The sequence below is a fragment of the Phaethon lepturus genome, unplaced genomic scaffold (genome assembly GCF_000687285.1).
Source record: "Phaethon lepturus isolate BGI_N335 unplaced genomic scaffold, ASM68728v1 scaffold11315, whole genome shotgun sequence".
Taxonomy (NCBI): Eukaryota; Metazoa; Chordata; class Aves; order Phaethontiformes; family Phaethontidae; genus Phaethon; species Phaethon lepturus.
In genome coordinates this window covers 111,322-135,438 of record NW_010541216.1, presented here as the reverse complement: position 1 = coordinate 135,438, position 24,117 = coordinate 111,322, and the positions used below count along the sequence as shown (strand labels likewise).

Genomic DNA, 24,117 nt, shown 5'->3' with positions numbered 1-24,117 from the left:
ATGAAAATTATGACATATCAGTTAGTTTTATTTTCTTGCTTTTTAGTTCGCTAAATGAAAAGGGTACAGGAGAGAGGCACCGGGGAGCTGAGCATTTGTCTTTATATGGAGTATTTTTCCAATCTGAAGGGTAATTGGGATTAGAAAGGACAGGACAGCAGTGACAGTTGCAAGCCAAAGATGAAATGTTTTTTTCCCCTTACACAGTCTGTTAGTATAATACACTTAACTGCACTTAGGTTTTAGCTGATGTTTTCAGTGGAGGAAACACAATCTTAATAATAGTGTATGCGCTGGGAGTATAATGTTGAAGTGAAATGTAGTCTTTTCTGTCCTGTGAATGAGACAGTCCCATCAGTTTTTTAAAAAAAAACAAAACAAGAAAGGGTAGCATGTGAATGGCAGAAGTACAGCTTGACATAGTTCAGAAGGGGACTATTAATACCCAAAAATACCTAGAAGCTATAGTGTTAGGCTTAAACTTGCAATGTGGCTCTCTTTCAGTTGACCTCCTTTTTGTATTGCATTCCTACAATGACACTTTAAAGTTATTGCTTTTTTTTTTTTTAGGATATATTATTATTTAAATATTGCAGTTTCTTGCCTTCCAGGCATGTTTGTCCAACATAGCTGGTTTAGGTCACTTGGAGATAGATCTTTTCAGATTATTTTGTTTATTTTATTATGTAGAGGTCGTTATAGATGGTCGTTATGTAGAGGTCATTATGTAGAGAAGTATGAGATGCTGTAATACTATTCTGTCATGTGGTATTACTCAGTTACCTGTCACCTTCTCTATTTATTTGCAGACTGTGTAGTAGTTCTGAGTTAAACTACAGACCTAAAGGGAATTTCATAAATAATAGCGAATTTGGGAACAGTCGCACTCTTATAAACATGCACCTATGAAAACTGATTTATTATCTTTTTCACACTAGAGGGCACTAACATGTCATGAAATTTAAGCCCAAACCAATTTTTATTCTCTCTGTAACACTGTATTGGGTAGTCTTGCTGGTTTTGTAGTGGATGCCAAAGGTTTCCGTTTCTTTGCAGCCTTTTCTCTGTAGAAATGACAACTAAAAGTAGTAGTGTTGTTGCAAGGATGCATCAAAAGTTGTGTAGGATTTTTCTTCACTAAACAATAATTTGGGTAATTTGTGGAGAAAAAGGTAAATTCCATGTGTACTTTTATATTGCTTTTAATGTAATTTTCACTTGAAGATGGTGAATAGGCATACTATAGGAAAATCATTGGAAATAATAGGAAATTATTGGATAGCTTCTTATAAAAATTACCTAATAGAGTTAACATCTGGAATAAAGTTGGTAATCAAAGGAAAAGAATCATATGTGAACTGATATTGCAGGTCTAATGTAAGTTAGAGTTAATGCATACATTTACATATTGATACCAGGTACATAGAAAATAGGGTAGAAAAGAATATCAAAACCTATACTGCCAGTAGGTAATGGATCACAATGGAACCTTGAGTTGTTTCTGTTGATTTTAAGTAGGGAATTTTGGAATATGTGTTTGAGTCTAAAGTTTGGACTTCAAAGTAATGTAGCCATTTTGGAAGTACTTTGTTTTTTTTACAGACTTTAGATACTGAATCTTATTTAAAACATGTGAATAAAACGATTTCTGGTTACTTTTTGCTCTTTGTAGGAATGGTTATTCAGTTGCCTTGGAGATGATCCTGCTGCTGTAAATGTAGGGCCGAAGATTAGTGGTGTGGGCAGTATGGACCTAATGAACGGACAGTCAAGCAGTGTTAATATTACAGCTACTGCTTCAGAGGTAAGGATTACAAATTCAGTTATTGGATACTTAAGACCATAAGTACTCAATTTTTTAAAAATGCACCAAAATGTAAGTTTTTCTTTTAAGAGATCTGGCACAGCAGATTCTTGTTTTGTGTGGTGGTTTCATATGCCTCAGTTTAGATGCGAGTAACTTAATGTTCTGACCTTTGTATACCGAAATAAAGCATGAGCTAGCATTTATAGCCTAGCCATAGCCAAAGCTCCCTTTTTTATGTTCTCTTCCATCATGTCTAGACAAGGAAGCTTTTCTTTTCAAGTGTTAACAATAATGGATACTCTTAGTGCAATAAGCTGGGCTGGCAAGGCCTGTGGGAAATGTTCTCTTCTTTGACAGGTAGTTGTGTGTGTCGAAGGGCGGTCTGACACGGTAACACCGGAATAAGGTTGTTCCTTTTGTCTCTTGGACTGTATTCGGGCATTGGTATGGGTCGCCTCCTGCCCACCAAAAGCTTCTGCCCTCTAGAAGTGAACAGCTCATGAGTTAAGAGTGTGTGTATCAGCCAAGCAACAGAGATTGGCCTCCTGTGCTGTTGCCTCTTGTTTTGAAGTTAATACAGTTTTCCATTTGTCATCTACTTCTTAAGGAAGAGAAGGGGTAGGGTGAATTTAGTACCAGAACTTCTTGAGTTCTTTTTGCTAGGATCAAGTGAGGAGCTGTGGAGAGTTGTGACCGATTCCTAAATTCTTAGCAATGTTGGAGGGTTTGCAAGAGCTGGTTGATTTGGTTTTGTTTTTTTTTTCTTCCCAAAACTCTTGCTGATCGCTCCCTCCAAGTTTTTGTTGTGTTTTGTTTGGGTTTTTTTTGTTAATGCCTTGTAGTACTGGGATTAAGGGAACTGAAAATCTGTCTTCAGTGTATATTGAATGATCTTTCCAGACACATTGTTTGCCCTTCTCTAGGGTGACTGAATGTATGCTTTGGCTTTTACAGTTGTACAATACTAACCTAAGCTTTCTGCTCAGGGGAGGCAGTTACTTTATTGCTGATGCATATTATTTTTATTGCTTTTTGTCAGTGTGAAACACTTTTACCATAGTGGATTTCAGTTTTGTTTTTTTTCTTTCATTCTTCATTTGTCTTCTGTTTAAAAGACAAGGTGTTCAAGACCACTGCTAAGTCTGTAGTGATGAGAGCCACAAAGTCCTGAAAACAGTTGCTTCCTTGAATCAATCTTTGGACCTTAGCAAAGATGTTTGTTTATGTATTTACACATGTGTTTTGATAGCAGAGCTGCATGTGTGCTATGCACTTGCATGTGCATATGGAAATGGAAAGTACCACAAACAAGATGAAAGGAAGACTGGAGTGTTCTGTTACTGAAAGGAATCAAATTACCTCCAGCACAATTTCATGAGTATTGTCAGGATTTAAACAAGAAAGCTGGCATCAACCTCCAAGACTATTGTTTGTTCTTCTACAGATTCTTGTACTTCCCTTATCATTGTATTATGAATCATTGACCATTTGTTGGCATGCAATTGAAAAAATGGGAGGAAAGCTCACTTTTTACTTAACAAGGTAGTCTTGAATGTTTACATGATGTCTGATAAAATTGAGTAGAACATATTTTGGCAAAGTCAGATGGATCTGCTTTCAGCAAGTGGTATTTTTTTATTTCTTTTTCCCCTATCTTGTCTAACCGGGAGGAGGGAAGACTTGTAACTGAAATGTTTCTGTATGTATGTTGGTTACTGCCTGTCTGGTTTGGAGTTTTTGGTGGTGTTTTCAAAGTCAGGTTTTTCAGAGGAATGGTACTGTTGGAAGAACCTAACTAAAACTGGACATGATTATTAAATGACTATGATTTTCTTTATATGTCCTTATAACACAAGCGCTTAAAAATGGACAGGAATTTATTTCAGCTGGCTGAATTCACAAGGAGTTCAAATGTTCCTGTTCCTGTGAGTGGGAAGCAAAAGTCAAAAAATACAGTGTAGCCCTAAAATACTGCCTTGCTAGGTTTTCAGGAGAAGACGTTGTCTCGGTAGAACCATTTGCTGGCATCAGTGACTGTGTGCTATCTTCCCTCCTGCGCTGGCATCAGCAGACATGATGCAGGTGTTACTGAAAGTACAGTGTAACAGTGCTGAAATTTGGCTCCCACCAGAAGTGATCTGGTGAAGCGCTTGTTCGTGTGCATGTTGTGTATATGACTCATACCTCTGGTCTTGAAAACTTTAACGCTAGCAGTAAAATTACACAGACTGTTAGAAAATGCCTTCATTATGTGGGCTGAAGTCTAATCTTCTCAGCTTTCTATGAGGTATCCCCATGGGATGGTGCTTAGGATAGAGTGCTTAAGGATACATCAGTCTCCAACATAAGACTAGGCAGGTCTTGGTTTGTGCTCAGTGTTTTGTCACTGGTGAGAGTAAGATCACTGCACCAGCACTAGTTCTCTTTCTCTCGAAGCTCTACAATCAAAGTATTAGCAGAACTGTTGTGGGAGCTCTGCTAGCGCGTACCTCAAGGCTATGCTATTGCTGAAGCATGCAGGTGCCATACTGTACTTCAGGCAAGCATACTTTTTGCTGGAGGAGTTAAACTTGACACAGTTACTGACTGTCGAAACTGGTCCTTCGTGATGGTTTTGTCCACATGTCTCATCTTATTTCTTACTTTCTAGTTGAGAATTTGCTTTATGCCAGGTATTCTGAAAGTGGGAAGAAACTAAGCAGCAAGAAGCATGCATAGCCTTTCAGGTCTTTGGAGGAGAGTGTGGGGCAGCAAAGTGATTGCATGTTGTATACATATTTCTGAAATAAGTATGCCTTGGGTTCAGATGTGAGGCGTACATCGGGATGTGACATCTCAGTCTCCATGTGAAAAAAACCTTCTTTCTTGTAATGACTGAACAGAATCTAGGTTTGCCTCTATATACTAAAGGAAATGATTACTCATAACACGGATGTATTGTTTTCATATGCTCATATGAAACCAATAGGAAGTGTTCATTTCATACAAAGTGTTAATTTTTTGAATCATACTTGCATTTTGCAGGGAAGCTAAATCTTTATGTTGTAGACAAAGATTCAAAGAATAATATTCTAGGATCTGGTATTTTTTGCAAACGTGAATTACTAGTGTTTAAAAAAACGTTTATACTGTGTCTTCAACAGGAACACATACGTAGCTCACAGTGTAATTTTTGTAAGCTTTAATGCTTCCAAGAGAAACAGGAAGGGATTGATACTGCTCTTTGATGTTAACTATTCCTTTGGGGCACACCTAGTCTTTTTCCTCACCATAGTGGTATTTTTTTTTCTGCTTGAAATCAGTATGACTGTATTGTTACTGTTGTTAATGTTCCTGTCAACAAAATCTGAATTTAATTATGTGTTGAAATGTAGCTCTTGAATTCTGAGGAATATCTTTGGGATCCATTGAAGTCAGTTTTGAGAGTCTCTGATTTTATGGCCTTTGTCAGGAGAAAGTACGTCCTGTGACTGACTTTTAACTGATAATTTTCCCAATAGAAAATTCTGTGAACAGTGATGTTTGAACAGGAATTTTGCTTTTGGGAGTGTAAAAACAAAAAAGAGGAGGTGAGAACCAAAATACCATCAGTGGTTTTGTTTGTTTCTGCAGAAGAGTAGCAGCTCTGAATCCTTGAGTGAGAAAGGTTCAGCTGAACTGAAGAAGAGCTTTGATGCAGTGGTATTTGATGTTCTAAAGGTTACACCAGAAGAATATGCGGTAAGCAATTAAAGTAATTTTTGTTACTTTGTGTGTGAATCTTCCCGGCAGCTTTTCCTCTGCTTCCCCATCTGTGTATTTTTTTGCCAAACTTGTCATCCATGGGTTTCAAAAATGGATCCTGCACTATAGTTTTTCATTGTCTATATTCTGTTTAATGTTAAGTGATATTTTTGGCCTACGGTGTCCAGGCATTTTTCACACGCTTACATGTAACATAGACCAAAGATTCTTAAATCTATATGATCCAGCTTAATTCTGACATACGTATTTTAGTTGCAAGAGTGTACTTGTGCTTTTTTTTTTTTTCCTGGAGGTGTTCTAATTTTTAACTCTGTAAATTCTTACATCTAGGGGATGTTTTCTTTTGGGTGCTATGGTACAGTATAATGAGTTGGATATCCTGCAGAACCAAGAACAAATGAGTAAAAATATTTAACCAAAACATTGGGTGGTTTTTTAAATTTTTTACCCTACTTGTAGAGGTTAAAATGACAGGTGGTCCCTCTAAGTGATTCAAGTATATTACTAGAGAGATTGCTAACAAGCTATTGCTCTTATTGCATTTATAGTTCAAGTGAGGGGATTCATGATGAGTTCTCCTGGGGAATTTATCGATACATGGTAGTATGTATCACAAAATGTTCCCATTAAGTTTGTTATATTTTTAAATAATTAATAATTATTTCAGTTAACTATTAATGGATAAATTGATTGTGGTGAGCACACTGAAAATTTAAAGCATCTGGATTATGAAGTGATACTTACACCTTAAATTCTTCTTGGATGGTTAATGGGATTTATTCCTGACTAAGGTTGAAGTCATGTGGTTTGGGCCTCTTCCTTGCTCTGTTGTCAGGAGCAGCTGGGCAATGAATCACCTACTTTTCATGGCAAGATGTTTTTGGGGCTGGCTATCCTTTTGGTTTTATCTTACTATTTCTCTACATAAAGGAAATCTAAGTACTTGGGAGATTTGGGGCTAGGGCCATGAATTCAAGTGGAATTAGTCATTGAGGCCAGAGCAGCTACAGGTTCCTTTGAATGTCTCTGCTATTTAGCCAGTGTTGGATGCTTTTGAGCAGCAGAGTAGATCACTTGGTCTCTGTGGAGTTGCTGTCACTCACTTGGACAGCAAAATATACAAAGGTGCTTTGTTTTGTATTGCATTTCATAATGCTTTTGCTCTACTGTCTAATCCTTCATCTCTAGTGTGCAGAAACCTTTTACTTTAATGGGTGATATAAATGTTACGTACTTAGTAAATTTTGATTAGATAAAAGTCTTTATTTAAATCCGGTAGTTTTACTGTTTTCATATTACGCCTCAAACTGGGTAGAGTTCTACGCTCAAACAGGAATCTTTTAATTAAGCATTTCACATTACAATTGCAAACCTGTGGTTATATTTGTGATTTATACTACCTGGTATAATTTTCCTGTTTTCTCACTTGCCCAGAAGAAAACTTCTTTACTCTTAGCCTTCTCCCTTCTAAAGTATCTAGTTCTTCATATCAGGTTTCATTTACTGTAAATAGATCTGAAATGTCTTATAGATAGAATTCTGAACAATTGAGCAAAATTGCTTGTTGTCAGTGTTCAGCCCTTTGGCAAGGTTATAATTAATTTCATTTCTTTTCAATGTTTTTGTACACAGCTGCACTTCTTTTTGTTAACGTTTGTTTCTCCAGGCAAGTTTATCTGCTTTTTCAGTAGGGCTTGCTTGCTTTGAATGCTGTCTTTTTCTGATCAGTCTTGCTGAAGGTTGCAGAAATAAGTAAATTTGCCAAAATACCCAGGTACCTGGGAGGTAAAGTACTTTGACCCTTACACTTGTTTTTATTGTATTGGCCATTTCCTTATTCTCCTGGTTTTAGCCCTACCATAGCAGAGAAGTACAAAATCTTCATCTGGGTTTCAGTGTTAACGTGAAGACTACCAGAGTGATGCAGTATGGCCAGGCTCTTGAGGATACCAGCACTGATGAGAATGCAAAACTGTATTAGTAAGGTTTTCATTATGATAGTGCATATGTACCTCTCAGGCTGGACATGGATATGCTACCAATTGCTTTTTCACGGTGTGAGAAAACTTCTAGTTTTGTGATAGCTCTTGTAAAACGTATGCAGTGCAGCCTACTGACATCTGTGACTTAGCAAAGGCTGAATTCTATTACCAACTGCAGAAAGAATGCTGGTTAAAAAAAGCAAACAAACAAACTTTTTAAAGTGGTGAACTGAGGAAATAATTTGTGGGCTGTGTAAGTACCTTATTCATGGAGAGAAAAGATAATGTGATAAAGCCAGTAAAACAGCAAGTTGCTGCACAAGATCTAGTTAGACAGCTGTCTAATTAATGCTTAGGAAGCCTTGGCTCGAATGAAAAAGAATTCCAGTGCATAGGTAGCATAAAGATGAGAGTTAACTGATACATCAACATCAGCTTTGGGAGATCTCATCCTGTACCTTGTATGATACATGGCATTTTGATCAAAATGGGTTGCTGTGTACAGACTGGACAATTACAATTATGCTGGAGAAAGAAGAGTGCAAAAATCTGAAAGCTAATTAAGTTTGAGAGATACTGGAAATAAGAGTCATGCTAGTGGTTTCAGTCCCAATATGAGCCACACAGATGTCTTTTCAGTTCCCAGTCTTAGAGGTATCATTGTTATTTCAAAACTCAATCTGTTTAGTCGGTTAGTGGGTAAGAGACAAATTGGACTACAAAATCTATTGCTTGTAATCCTGTATTTTCAAGAAGCTGCTTACCAAGCCAAAGAGAAGCCCAAGTGTAAATAGTTTTGGTGATTTTATTTCCACATTCTTCCCTTTGGCAGTCATCTAATACTATCCCGAATGCACAGTCAGTGTGCCATTTCATGTAATGGTCCTTTGTTCAGTCTCGTGCTAACTTTCTAGCAAAAGTACAGCAGCCCTCCAAGGAGTCTAGTTTGAGCAGTAACGGAAATTATTATTGTAATATATGTGTAATAGTCCTGTTATACTGTTGTTACCAGTCAGGTGTTTTAAGTTCTTCGTAAGGTTGAAGGCTGCTTTAGAAAGGGCCAAGCTATAGCTGAAACAGGTGAGATCATCGGGCGTAGCTGCTGCTGTTGCAAATTTAGTTTGCTTTATCCCCCTGCAGCTTACAAAAACAAAGTTTCCAGGGGATGTATCGAATGCCTGCATGTTTCATAAAGCTTGGGGAAAAAGAATCTCATTCAATGAGTATGCAGTAGGACACATTTGTTTTCTGCAAAGGATTCTACAGACAGCTTTCTAGCTGTAACTAATAAGGAGACTTGTCTCTGTCTTAAATACCTGCTTTTAGGCTGATCAGTGCTCGCTTCTTTATTAAACGGCTAAAAGCCACAAAACAAGTTGGTGCCAGCATTACCCACTGGTGTCTGGCCCTGCCGATGGAGCCATTCAGTGTGTGTACAGGGTGGACACAGTTGCAGTGAATGCTGCCCATTTTCGTCGAAGGGAGAAGTGTGGTTTCGAGTGTACAGGGCACAATTTGTGGGGGAGGGATATGTTAATGGTGCAGTGGCAGTAGAAAGGGGGGTCTGGTGAGACGGAAAGAAAAAAAGAAAATGCTTTGGGGACATGAGCTCCAAATTAAGATGCTGGCGAACCTCAGGTTGAAGAAATATTTATTTTTTGCTTTACAGTAAATTCTTATTCCTTAGACTGCTACTGTTTAATTATTTGACTGTTTATTACTTTTTGACTCACTTTTCCATTTTATACTTCAACTTAGCTGTGGTGATGTAAATATTTGAGGTAGAATTAAGGGAAGCGCAGCTGTATAAATCCATTGCTTTTTTTCCCACCTAGTTATCTGAGAAGGATTCTTTATTCTTTGCCCTAGCCTCTGAAAGCACTGCAAAGTAAGTTCGCCTTAAGATGTATGTGCATTTCTTTCTTTTTGATTCCAGTTAGGCTTTGTCAAATGGATGTTGGTTAAAAAAGAGTATTGCTTATTTTGGAAGCAATACATAAACTTTATTTTAAAAATGTTTAGACAAAACAAGAAGCTTTTTTTCAGAGCTGCTCTTATGGTAGTTAAACACCAAAGTTATCTCTATCTGAAGAAAGAGCATGAGCATGCGGTTTTGTAAATGAGGAGGGTCCCAAAAGTCATGGAGCCACGTTGCCTATGTAGGAAGTGCAGAAATAAGTTTTGAGGTATGGGAGGGTTCAACAAAGTAATTTTTTGCCCCTTCAGACAGAACAAAAATAACTTAAACTGGCCTGAGACTCCCCCCAGGAGAACTCTCTCTCTTCTGTGGGACTCTGGCAGATTCACAGTCCCCTCTGAGAGTTCCTGCACAGCTACTGGTGTGAGTTGTGCTACGCGGTTCCTGGCAGTAATGTTGGTTTTGGCCTCTCCTGAGGCTGGTTGTCAGTGGATTAGGGAGTTTGAGGCAAGTCTGTCTGTCTGCATCTGAGAGCAAGTTTGAATAAAGTGAAGTACTGGGCCCCAGGAGCTTCTGATGAAAAAGGATTTCTGCTTGTATGTGTTCCTCTTAGCTTTATGTTACAGAGGAATACTAAAGACTAAGTATGCTCCCAATGAGAGCATGAAGAAGCAACTTTATTATAACGTGTGGAGGAACTATTAATGATAAAAGTTCTGGAGCAGACTTTGTGAGAGAACAAGTAGACTTTCAACACAGGAACTTAAATCCCCCAGTGTTCATTTTGGACAGCAGAATTATTCTCCTACTGATACAGTGCTTAACAGAGGCTTAGCTATTTTTTCAGTGAGGAAAAGTATTCTGGCAGCCTGGAGAGACAGTGCTAAGCCAAGTTGGAAAGCTTAAATATAATTCCTTCTAAAAATTCAGATTAAGGAACAATTTATGAAGTGCTGCTTGAACCAACATGGCTTCAAGGAAAATCAGTTTATGGCCGTATTCTTCAGTAACCAAAGTGTAGACATTTTATTTTTTTCATCTCAGACAGAAGCTTAGTTTTTCTTTTTCACAATGAGAGTCTCTGTCCAGGAGCTCTATGGGAAGTGCACTGTCCTCACAGTAGGTACATGGCAGGAAAACTTGTAGTACAGCAAGTTGCCTGACAGAAGGAGTTCATGCTTGGGAAGGTCTAGGGACGAGAAAGGTGGGATTATATTCCAGATCAAATGGGAACTTTCATATAGGGGCATGGAGAGGAGCTTGATGCAGTAGTGTTAACTGCAGCTGGAAGTTGTTAAGTTACAGGGGTTTATGGAAGGAGGGTAATCCATATGTGTTCACAGAGAAGGAATCGGGGAATATTTTAAAATTTCACTTGGTTGAGCTTATCCATATTCCTCAGCGAAGCTCAGTGAGATGTCGTTCTTAACCATCTGATTGTAAAATTTCTAGCCTGGCAACCTTGCCCAAGAAAGAGGGGTAAATGTCTTTATCTGTATATGAAGCTGTGTGTTAATAAGTTTAATATTTTGAAGTACTTGTTATTGAGTCCATCATCTCATCACATAGGAGAGCTAAAACATTTTGTTGGGGACTGTCCCCAGGCAAGGTCTTTCAACTACATGCAAAAGCTCCCATGGCTGTGCAGGGGCGTAAAAAGTTATCTTTCAACTACCATTCCAGTGTCTTACTTGGAAGATGATCATTCCCTGTTTTTAAAAGATGGTTTTCTCTTGTAGGGTTCTTGAAGTGATTGAGGATTGTGAAATATATTAGCTGTACATTAAAAACATACCTCTTCTAATTATATTCTAGAATTGTTATCTCGGATCTAGGGTAAACATAAAGACAGAACTTCCATTCAGCTTTTTCATTGCCTGAGCAATGAAGAAGTTCTTTAATATATAAATATTACCTCAACAGACTTCTGGAAAGGTAGAAGATACCAAGTTTCCCTATCTTTGTGTAATCAGGATGCTTATTTAAATGATGAGAATAAGTTCAAGGTTTTGTATTGCACAGGTGATTTTAATTTTTTTTTAGTATGTGCAGCTGACAACACAAAAAACAGAGAGGTTATGGTTGGCTTGCTTCATGTAACAAGTTGTTGTGAACACTTACAATTTTTGGTTTGAATATTAAAACATTAAACCACATTTAGGAGAGGGAGCTATCCAGAATTTGTATTGGCTGGGATAAGGAGCTGGAATGAGAAAAGTTAGTGCATTGTATCTCTTCACTGCAGAAACCAAATTAGTGACTTGTTTATTGGGATTTAAATTGTCCATGATTTGGTCATGGCAGAAGTTACTGTTTTGTAAGAGTTGAGCAATGACATCAAACACAAGTATCATGATTATTTTCCAAGTTTTGTCATTTCAAGTGCTATTAATTAGAATGCCAACCTTTTGGTTTGCTTTATTTTTTATTTAGCAGTGAGCAAGCACCCTTAAAATGGTAAAAACTCAGTTAACTGTTAGACTTACAAATGTGAATAAGTTATGTTTTTTAAATTTGTTAAAGGTATTTTTAAACTCTTACGTGAGGTACACTGTCATATCTACAAACCCAAACGGCTTCTTATCTGTCAGCCTAGGTATTCAGCTATCAGTTGCTTGCCTCTCTTGAACTGTGAACAATTTAAGTGCTTGGAACTCTTAATGGAAATTGCGAGCTCTCTAAGAAAGGAACCTCAATAAGGGATGTTTCTTGAACAAGTGGTAATGTGATATGATGTTACTGAAGATGGATATTACTTTTGGTGAAAGCAGCAAGATGTGTAAACAAGCAAAAAAACCCCAACCACCCTAACATCAATGTGATACAAGAAGGAAGAAGTTTCTCTGTTAAAACTTAGTGGGGTTTTTTTTTGTTCTTAGAGTTGCTTTGTTTATATTGTAATGTTCTTAATAGCAATTTAAAATCTTAATAATGAACATAATCCTGAACTCTGGCATGTGTGGGGTTTGTTTTTTAAGGTGTTAATATACCATTTAAAATGTATGCATTTGTCTTGATATGTGAATTCTGGTGTGAGGTTATAATAACAGTCTGTTTCATAAATAGTGGGTATTGATCCTATCTTGAAGTAATAGTTGGTTTCAGAGTCACTACTGAAGCAAGTAATATTCTAATTTAGCTAAGGCAGTTCAGGTTGGTTAAGATGACAAATTCTGGAGGGCTGGGAAGAAAGACAACATTTATTTTTAAGCATTCTCTCTTCTGTGCAAACAATGAATCCGTTTTCTGGCTCATTTCTATTGTGCTCTTGTTGTAATCATGTTTTAGTGAGGAGGATTTGCACTGAAATGTTAATAACTATTGAAATGTCTGGGTCCTTTGTAAGGATGTTTTAATATACCCTATATGCAAATTTTATTCAAGTGCCCATTCTTTTGGCTTCACCTTCTCCACCCCACCCCAACCAATTTTCTAATTCATTTTTTTTCTTGAGAAGCATAGTGATACATTGTCAGGCATGTATTTACCTAAAATATTATACTTCTGAGAAAGTTTGGTATACTTTAGCAGATAAATGGGAGACTAGAGATAGGGTTCTATGGCTGGTGTTTCAGGACTGGGTTCTTTGCTATGGAAATCAAAAGGAAGAGTTAACTCTTGCTGTAATGAGTGACTGCTCTATGGTCAGGATTGGATGAGGTGAGAAAGATGAATCCACGCTTTCCCTGTGTCTCGTGTTCTTTGCAGGTAAGAAAGTGTAATTCACTGCTGCTTTTGGCTGCACAGCCATGGGTACGTGGTTAGATGATTTACAGAACTGAGATAGATGTGCTCTTTCCTAGTGAGTGGGAAGTTTAGAAATGACACACACACACACACCCCCCCCAAATATCAGGCAAGTTTGTCCTACAGAGTGGTACAGACTTTCTGTGCAGTGTTTAGATAAGTGCTGTCTCCCTCACAGGGAAGCCTTTTTCTTAGGCATTCTTAATTTATCATCTTAAACTCTTAAGTAGGACTTAGAAATAAATGAGTGAACTTGTGTCTTTTAGGATAGGTGTTCTCTGAACACATCTTGATTATTAGCTTCAAGTCCATTTTAACTCTAGAAGTTAGCTAACTAGATTTTCCATGCCACCTTCTTAAATTTCCTGCTTTTGGAGAAAAATCTTGTCCTCCTACTTGTCAGATGTCTCTCCCTGCTCCAGTAAAGACACGCCTTGCCTATTTGTTTCCTCAAAAGAACCTTATATATGGATATCTCAAATAAGAGGGCATACTATTAAATTGTCAATATGATGCAGTATTTGCTTACCCAAGTGTAGTGTAACACAACCCAGAATGACACCTGTGACATGTTTAGAAGTGCAATATAAAGATCCAGCTGTACTTATCACCTTTAGCAGCATTTAGTCAAGCATGTTGTGGCTTTCGGCAAGGTGATACTCCTGTCACTGCCCGAAGATCCTCGTCCTTTCCCAGATAACCTGCTCAGGTTAGGAAAAGGTAGGAAATAGCACAAAAAATTACCAGCATTGTCTGTGTATATGTTTAAAATCCTTAAAAAGCAAAGTTTTATTAACCACATTTAGCGTAGCTTGTCTGGGTGCACTTTCACAAATTTGTCCACTTCCCTTGCCAGGAATGACTTGTTGTTGTCAGTACTTTTTGTGGCAAGATAAAACTACCCCTCTTTAAAAAGGCTTCCATGTGAAGATTTCTGTATTTCTGACCTTGGTGGTCTAAAAAATAATGTTGAAAGAGTCTTTAATTTTAGGAAAAGAAACTACTCTTTCAAGAATATGTCACTTTTTTGTAGGCCTCAAAAGAATAGAATGGTTTCAGTTAGCAAGGTTGCTTTCAGTTTGAAAGGCATCTTTTGTTTTTGGCAAAAGTTCATGGTATGTTTTTACTGTAGCTGCTGTGGGTGCAAGGGAATAGAGAGGTTATGTTGAAGGCAAAGAGTATTCTGGCCTACTGTATTCCTGAATTTCCATTCTTACTAATCACTGCTGCTTAAAACAAACTTTGGGGGGTATGCCTGGCTGATCGTTGCCTTCCTCTATAGACTTTTAAGGTACGGTGTAATTTGTGCTGCTGAGACAGATGCTGCAGCTGATCAGTTGATTGTTAAACCACATTTAAAAATGTTAGTTCAGGGATTCACTTTTAAATTGGCACTTGAATAGTTTATGGATATTAATGAAAGGTAAGTACAGATCATATGCCTCATACCACATGCACAGGACCAAGAATGTCTTGTTTCTGTAAAAGTTTGTACGGGATTTACTGCTACAGAAGTGTTCAGACATGCACATTTGTGAGTCTCTACGGTCTTGGTTGTAATTGAGCATGTGCATTCAGTCAAATTCGTCTGATTTAATATCACTTTAGTCCGAGACTAGAAAAATCTAATATAGCTTTAAAACATCATTGGAAGAAGGAGCAGCTAACTAAAGCAGAGCCCAGGAAAGAAAGTTTGTAAAAAGCAAACTCGTGAAGGACTTGTTACTTCTATGATGTTGTACTGCAAAATACACGATGATTGTGTCCAGTGTGTCAGTTACAGAAATTGGAACTGATTTATATAATTTTTTTTATGGTTGTGTTTGCTAGAATTCATACCTGATTTAGAGGTCAAGGAGATCTGCTTCAAAATGTAGATTCGGTCGTCTTTGGCAAAACTTCTCGTCTCATTAGAGCAGGTACTCTCATTAGAGCAGGTGCATCTCTTTGCTCTTGCTTCCTTTCAGCTATAGTATCCTAGTTAAATTTTTTTCTGCAAGGTTGACTTTTTCCAAGAAGCTATTCTGCTATCCAACAACGTAATTCCACAGAAATTACAATTTGTGAGGGTCACAAAGCTGTCAATGTGTACCATAGTGTGTATAAATGGGGGAACCGCTGTTGTCAAGGAAATGGGGATAAAGCTCTGCAGCTTGCATCTGAGCAAACCGAACGAGGTCTCTGGATTCACTGTTAAAAGGGTACTTGTGATATCTAACTCAGATGGCACTGGTATTTCTGGGCTACTTACATACTCTTTGAAAGAGATGGTCTCTTTCTTCTGGATACATAGGCAGACAGCAACCCTGAATTGTATGCTTAAAATAAGGCTCTGTGAATATGTTTCAAAATGCAAAACCTGGTATTTGACTGTGAGTTCTCCTTTACCCTTTTCAAAGCTAAACAGACATCCCAGAATAGAAATGTACTTACTGGTTCTGACTTGCTGGAAGTGAGATGGTTCTATTTTATTTTAACTGTTGCTGTGCAACTGAACAATTACTTAGCTTGATTTTTCAAATATGGTTCAAGTATTGATTGAAAAATTGTAGGGATGTTTCAGTAGAATTGCATAACATCTAGATTGAGATTCAGAGTTTGAAGAGAAACTGCCCTTGAGCAGCTAAATTTAGTTCCTTGTATTTTTGGATAGCTTCGTATATAGTGTTTCGAAGTTCAAGCTCTGACTAGCATACGTAACTTCAGGATTATGCTCCTGAGAATAATTTCTCATAATTTGTTTATTTCATTAAATGCAAAGTTTGGAGCACTGTGTTCTCTGGTTTTGCAGGATGGCTCAGTGGTAGGAGCTGAAACCTCAGACGTTAGCTACAAAATGAATGTCAAATAATAAAAGGAAACAGAGCAAATACAATTCTCATGCAGGACAACAATTTAATGGAGTGCAAGGTTAATTTTGAGCTTAACTTATGATATATTTTTAATTTCAGGGTCAGATAACGCTAATGGATGTACCTGTTTTTAAAGCAATTCAGCCAGAGGTAAGTAGTTCATTGGTTTTGTTTTCAAATTTAAATGAAAAAAAGTTATGCCAGTGTATAAATTCTGGCATTGCGAAGTGTAAGTATGTCAGTAAATCTTAGCTTTTGTCCCAGTTCGTATAGCTTTGAAGCAGATGGTTTTATAACACAAAAATACCTGGAACTAATTGGTTTGGGGAATGAAATACTGGAATTTAGAGATATGTTCAGCTAGTGCTAGAGGTGAAGTATCTGGGTTTTACTGTTTCTCAATGACAAACATCTTGATTTGACTATTCTGATCATAGTGTTTTAGATTTCAGCTCTTGATAGCTCATGCCATACCTCCTCCTGTCCCGCGTTGCCCTAACTGATTCTTATCTTTTTGGAAAAAGAAAAAAGGCTGTAACGGCATATTGTATTCAAGATGGGTGTGATCTGTGGATATATTGGGATAATACATTGATGATTTGTGTTCTCTGTTTTGTTTTTATATAATACGATATTCTTTTCTGATTGCAGCATCACTTGAACTGATGTTTTCAGAATCTCCACAGTGACAATAATAAATGATTAATTTGTTTATCCTTATTTCTGTATGATTAGCATTTTCCCATGGGCATTGTTTTGCATTTTTGAAGGTTTATTTTTCAGTTTATTGTCCACTTTATCAGTAGTGTGGAAGTCTTTTTCAGCTCATCAGTCACCTTTAGACTATCCTAATCGATTTTATTGGTAGCAGGCTTAAGAATATTTTGCTTCAGGTGGAGAAACCTGCTGAATCTCTTGGTTGTGATTATTGATTTCGTCATTTGTGCACCCACAAACCTTTTCAAGGCTTCCTTTTGATCTGTACTTGAAAATGTCATGATTTAGCTTTCATGATTTCAGCAAGCTATTTCCCAACTCGTGTAGATTTGTGTGGGTTTTTTGGTTGGGGTTTTTTGTTGTTGGGTGGGTAGGTTTTTGGTTTTGTGGGGTTTTTGTTTGTTTTAATCCTTCAAAGAGCTTCCCCTTTGATCTCTGGCTTTTTTTTTTTTTTCCAGGCATCCTTAGAGTCTTTTTGATTGGCAGAATATGTTTATCCTGATCTTCTAATAGGTTATCTCTTTTTTTTTTAAAGCTCCTTTCCAAAACTTTAAAACATTTTACGCTTTTATTTGATTCTTTTAAATATTTTCCTCATATGTGTTTGTGTACTACTTTTTCTGATGTTAAGTGTTACTGCTATGCAGGGTTCCGCCCGCCCCTGAGTGTTGAAGTTGAATAAGCTCTGGGTGCTTTTATGCAGTGCCTCATCTCTAGTTACACTGAGCTTCAAAGGACTGGATACCAGAAAATCAAAACACCAATTTAACTAGTTAGGACTTTTCCTAATGATCTGCTGATAAGGAAATTCTACTGCTTGAGGTTGATGGTAGTTTATTCTTTGCAATCTGCTTCCAGCGCTGCACAGGATGAGCAGTCAGCTATTTAACAACAACAAGGAAGCAAGCAAGTTGTGTCTAGTGACAGTGATACAGTACTCCATACCTCATCAGTTGTTGCTCTTTTAAAGCTGCCTCTTGTATCTCAGATTGTTGTGTGAGCAGACCTACAGAAAGTCTCTGGGAGATGAGAAGAAATGTCAAGAGAAAGTACACTTAATGTTGTTGGCTGTTCTAACTCATTATTGTAAAAAATGGAAGAGAAAAGCAGAATAAAATAATGAAACTTAAGATAAAAAACTGTGAGAGATCGGAGAACATATCTAGAAAGTAATTCCTTTGAAAAAAATCGGTATGTACTGCATGAGAAAAATCCCTGTGATGCCTTCACTGGAAAATATCCATATGAGGAAGGGTAGCTGTTTTGACACTTCTCAAATGTTTGCAGAAAAGCAGTTGAAGGCACTGACAGTGTGCAAGCATTATCTGTCCATCAGTGCCCCTTCGCAGGTAGACAGAGGTCTGTCATTTTGTATCTGATGCGCCTCTAAATTGTGTTGATCCCCTATGGAAAAGGGGCATACAGATTAAGTCTCAGGTCAGAAGCAGCTAGATGCAATTAAAATGCTTTTCTCCTGTTTTGCAGAAGGGGAAAAGTCATGGAACACTTAGTTTGCCTGAAGGTGTCTTGACAGCAGATTAATGAAGTGTTGTAGGTTTTTGAGTTTCTTTGAAGTATGTACCAGACTGTGTGCCATATCCATGTTTTGATTCAACTTGTAAATCTTTACATGTACCTTGACATGTGCATTCAAACACTTTTGAATTTGTAATTAAAAGAACAAAATGGTGTTGAGCTGATTTCACCTGCATAAAAGGGCTTCTAAACTGAGGCTTTAATGAGTGACTAAAAGGCATTGATAGAATTTGATTTTTTTTTTTATATCCATGCTAGTAAGTACTCTATTTGGAATCAAATTTTGCAGCTCTCATCTGCACGCATGGTGGGAGATGATGAGCAACATCTTTGCCAATGTGCCGAGATTTAAAATCTGGGTGTTTATTATAGATTGTTGTAATTCACCAACAAATCCATGTTGTACAGGCTGTGAATCTCTGTCTGCTTCCCAAACTCTGTAGAATGGTGTATGAATGAATATTTTTAGCCTTTAATGTGTTTCGGTTTGTTTTCCCAAATAAGGGTCCTGCAAGATATATCCCAAGATGCTTAATTTTTAAAATAGCTGGAGATGAGTTGTCACCATCTTTAGGGTGTGTGAGCAGTATTCTTTAAATATCATAGTTTTTTTTTTATCTAAACTGTTGTTTTGCATCATCTTCATTGTGTTAAAATCTTTTCTTAAACTATTATAGGTTGTTTTTGTTTTTTTTAAAGCAACATCATATCTTCATCTTAGTTACCTTACAAAAAATAGAGCTGAATAACACTTTTTACAGCAATATATAGTAATTTTTTTTAGCATCAAAGTCAATGAATGCACTCGTAGCACACACTTACATACTTCTGCAGCCTTTTGCCTTTATCTGTAGCAAAAGAATTTCCTTCTTTCTGCCTATATTCAAATCTCCTACAGATATTGTGGGTTCATAAGTGTGCTAGAGTTCCTATGCATCACCCACTACAATTTCGTGTTTCATGCTCTTAGGAAAAAAATGGACGGGGGCTTAGCGTAGCCCATATAGCTTGGGAATAAGGTACAGTGGGTCACTTCACATTTAGGGCAAGGCAGAAGCATGTACTTGAAGAGCTATTGTGGCTTACACAGTATATAGTGACATGGTCCTCTGCCTGAGCCTTAAGCAGACTGTAAGAAACCACCTTTCTTGATCATTAAAAATGCCTGCAAGGTGCTTCTGAAGAAAGAAAATAGAAAGAATTACTGTTTCTTAATTAATAATTAGTGGGCTGCAGTATAAGAAATGAAGGTAATAAAGAACACACCTCTGCTACATAGACTGTCTGCATGAAAGCAGCTGATTTGCATTTTAATTTTTGGGAAGCAAAAAAAGGTGAAGTTCCCCAAGTCAATCGTATGATTTCCATCTGTTCCCTATGAATGACAAGTGGTGTGTTGGTTTTTGTTTTCTTGTAGTAGTTGTGGCTTTCTAGAGAAGGACTATAAAGCAAAAAGGTAGTCATAGACTTGCTCAATTGTGCTGCTGCTAGCTATGTTAACTAAATGCCAGATGTCCCCTTGCAGAACACATTAACTTGCTTTTATTGGAAAATCTGATCACTTGTTTTACGTATTTTAATACAGTCTCCAAAATTATTTACCCATATGTACTCACATTGAAAATCTTTACTGGGTTGTTGTCTTTAACTTCTTTATCCCCTCCGCTTCACTAGGCTAGGCAGTGAAAAAAAAAAGAGTTCGCTTATTGAGTATTCATCTCTACCTGTTGTGAAGTTGTATAATGGTTCCACTATTAATCCTAGCTTTTTTTTTTCCCTCCTATTTTTGAAACTTTCACTTTGACCCGTATATAAAGATTTTAATGAGAAGCACAGTCTTTCTGCCATGTAGTACAGGTTATAGTTTGAGTGTTCTTGTAGTATTTTGTTAAGGAAAAGAAAATTCTGTAGATTCAAGAAGGAATGAAAACCAAAATGAGTTATGATCCTAAATGTTTCAGTCTTGCACCTCATTTTAAATAAATTACACAAAATAAGAAATTGGTAGTTGTAGTGATGTGGCTCCTGTGCTTGAGTTGACTGGCAGACTAAGGAAATAATCCTTGTGAATACTTCAGGTTTGAAACTTGTGGTGGAAAAAGCGCAATTCTAAGGAAGATGAAAGAAACATGCCTGAATTAGAGTAACGGAATAGGCACCACAGTCTCTTTAGTGAAGAAATAAGTATTTTTATACAAGAATGGTTTCTGAATTCCAATTCAGCAAATTAGTGTGCTTTATTGCACTAGTGTGTGCAGAGGCAGGTCCAACACTCATTAGGACTGTATCCTACTTCTCCCAGCCCAAATGCAGTGAATGCAAAAAGCTTGGTGACTTCTTTTCTGTTGATGGCACCTTAGGGTGGTGGGATGAGCAGTGTCAGGGGAAAGGAGTTTAGGCAAGCAGGGGGAAGAGGGTTGTGAACAGCAGTTTCCCCTGAAGCAACATGATCAGGTAATAATGCTGAGAAACTGTGGGCAGGCAGCAAAGGGAAACTGCTTTTATTTTAGTTTATTTAGTTTATAGCAGCTATTTCTGCTGCCTCATTGTCTGGATTTCCATCTTATTTACGAAAATATTTATTCTCTGCCAGTCATTTCTTTCCCTTTCCATTCAGAATCTCAACAAGATTTTTCTGGAGGGGCAGCTTCGGTTGTCTAAGTCTTCTGTCAAAACAGGGAGACCTCTTCTTTGAAATAGTGATGATAAATATATATATGCATATGTATGGTTCACGGTTTGAGAGTCAGATCTTGCATCTGTGCCCAACTGATATTAGACCTCTAATTTTGAGTGTATAAATATAAATTTGACCTTAACATAAATACTGTTACTTACATACTGTCTAAACTTTTTTGGTGATGTTTTCTACTTAAAAATTACCATTTCTGTTGGTAATCACATCAGTGCCACAAACCTCAGTGCCAGCTAAACCAGGTCTGCCTCTGTATGTAGCATGTCAGCCCTTAGATGTACAGTGCCAGAGCAATGGGTAACTTCTGGCTGGAATCATCATTGGTTTTTTACTCTGAGAATTGAAATAGTATGAGGACAGGCCCTGAATTATTAAGAAATGACCATGCTTTCTCTAAACCTGAGACAGCAACTAATTTTTTTTTCTGCTGTTAAGGAAGTGTAATCATCAGGTGCCAGTAAGGACGAATCACCTTGTGTTCTCCCAAGGGCAGCTGTGATTGTTACTCCAATGGAAACTGCAGCACTGGGAGATGCTGAGGGATGGAGAATGTAAGCAAGAGTCTCTTGGATGGCTTCCTTCTCCAATACCCTGCTCTCCTTTGCAACAGGAGCAACTCGGGGCTGTGTGGTTGTCTTGCAGATAGGAATGCACACGCCCATCTCCTTCTATGCTGAACATGCCAGCATTTTCCAGGATAGGTTTTGGTGGCAGAACTTCACAGTAAAATTTGAAGAAATGGCCCCAAATACAAAGCTGGAGACTCTGCATTCTTCCCTGCCTGCAGGCAGGAGTGTCAGAGTCTTTTCTAACAAATACCAGCATGCCACCAACTTCAAGTGGAAGAATTCAAGGTCTTTCTTAACTGGTATGAGTCTCTTTAGTTTTGGGACACTGGTTGAAAAGATGTTAAGTTCCTGATTTTAAAAAAAAAAAAAAAAAAAAAAAGGCAAAACCCAAACCAAAACACAACCAAACCCCAAAGAACTTTAGAGCTTAGAATATCCAGATACAAAATTCTTTTAAACTATGACTGTCTTAAATGGCGCAATTATTGGTGACACGTTGAGTCATCTTACCTGCGTTGTGTGGTAGCTGAATGTATAGTGTGATGCTGGTTTCAGTAAGTAGTTTTCAATGCGGTGATCAAACTTTAGAGTGGAAGATGTGGAAAGAAAGCATGAATAAATAAAAATGAAAGGCTGTACTTTGCTAGTGTGCTACTTCAATAATTAAGCTGTCTCTGTGTTGATTATTTTTCTTTGTAGCAATGTGGAATAGGTTGTGTGCTGTATGCATTTGCATCTATTCTGTATGCTATTGTATACAAATAGAAGAACAGACTTTGGTACATCTAGTTTTTATGATTTTAATTAAAAACTGCTTCAATGAAATTAAGTAGTAATAAATAACAAGGAAGATGATGTAGGTGCCCAACTGCTGACTAAGTTTTACAGACAATAAGAGGCACTGTAACTTTAGTTATAAAGTAATGCTTTTTCAGGCTTTACAAGTAATTTGTTAGATTGTTGAGGCCTACAGTTTTTAGGGTGACTTAAGTACAGGAACTATGTGATTTTTTTTTCTTTTTTTTTTTTTTAATCTTTTAAGCAGGTCCCCTTGTTCCTTTTTACTCCACAAAAATGTTTGTGCTGTTGTTCAAGTTAAAATGGGCCTTTTGGAAGGGAAAACTGGAAATAGTGTTTCTTCTATTGTTGCTGCAAAAGATGACAATTTTCATATTTCTTTACTGCAACATGCTAAGTTAAAATAATGGGACATGTCTGGATTGAGTTAATGAGGTATATCTTCTCAGTAGACTTAAGTATCTTCAGAAAGCAATTAAAGACAGAAGAACATGCTGCGCTCTCTAGCTCAGATTGACATTTAAAGCAAGATTTTTCTGTGGTAACAAAATGGATCTTGAATTATTTCACTGGTTTCTAATAAGAGCTGAATTAAAAAAAGTCCCTAATTGAACAAAAGATATATTGTAAAAGTCTAATAACTTAAAACAATTCAGAAGTTACACTTGTGGAATCTCAATTTACAGAAGAAATCAGAAAAAGGTGTAACTATGTATTTATTACTTCAATGTATTATTGCTCTGTTAAGTTATTTTGAAACTTAAGATTTGTCTCTCTATATGCTCTTGGCTCTGAGCATATGTTATTCAGTAATTTAAAAGAAAATGCATTTTCATCCTTGTTCTCCCAGGAACTGGCAAGCTGTGGCTGGAATAAAAAAGAGAAATACAGTTCTGCACCAAATGCTGTTGCTTTCACCAGAAGATTCAATCATGTGAGTTTTTTTTTTTTTCCAGTGTCGTTATATATATGCGTTTTAAAAGTCTGGGGAATTAAGTGTTCTGTCATATCACCTTTATTACTGATTGCAGCTGATTACCTGAAAACTTAAAGTATCTCCTATAAGGAGTTCCTTATCTTCAGGATATACAGAAAGACCAAAACAGTACTATAGAAATAGCTGTATTTTTGTTTTAAATAGCAGTTATTGATGAAATGAGAAAATATTAAGTGGTGGTTTTCCCCGTGAATGCTGGCTGTGCTTTACATAAAGACAGAATCATAATTACAGATTAAAAGCTTACCATACAGGGTTTCTGGAGTAGCAATTAGGTGTAATTTCTTTCTGTGGTAGTCGAGTGTCTTTTGTTCCACATAGATGTTTTTGTCCCTAGAAATACAAGCCTTTTGTCAGACTGGTCACCTTTTTAAGGTGATCTGGGGCCAACTTCAAAATTTTACTGTACAGAACTTGTTCTTTAACTCTCTGTTTGGCATAATATTTCAGGTAGTGTATTTGAGGTTTATGGCTGGCTTCCTTAAAAATTTCTCTGTGTAAAATGAACCTTTTAAATAAGATTGGAATTTTAGCTTTCTCAGCAATTAAAGCTGTAGGATTCCAGCTATGTTGTTAGCCAACCAAATCTAGAAACTGAAATGCTTTTTTTAATGTAATGCCATATTTTGTATTTCAGATGAAGTAATTCCATTACTCTCATCTCTCCTCTTGTAAATGTTGAATAATGTCTCAAACATGCAAGCTCTATTGCAGACCTATCTTCTGTACCCAGTCTCAGATCTACAGACATCTTT

At 37.1% G+C, this 24,117-nt stretch overlaps 1 protein-coding gene across 2 annotated transcripts in view; it reads left to right on the top strand.

The window, feature by feature from the left end:
* Positions 1-1,676: 1,676 nt before the first annotated feature.
* The window catches only part of RALGPS2 (Ral GEF with PH domain and SH3 binding motif 2), a 101,747-nt gene continuing 79,306 nt past the window's right edge, over positions 1,677-24,117 (top strand). Inside the window, exons 1-4 of one of the 2 annotated variants that reach the window (XM_010287670.1) lie at positions 1,677-1,804; positions 5,420-5,527; positions 16,150-16,200; positions 23,216-23,299. In XM_010287670.1, coding sequence (XP_010285972.1) covers positions 1,748-1,804; positions 5,420-5,527; positions 16,150-16,200; positions 23,216-23,299 — 300 coding nt within the window. In that variant the 5' untranslated portion in view covers positions 1,677-1,747. The remainder of the gene's footprint in view (positions 1,805-5,419; positions 5,528-16,149; positions 16,201-23,215; positions 23,300-24,117) is intronic. The other variant, XM_010287671.1, reaches the window with a different exon arrangement.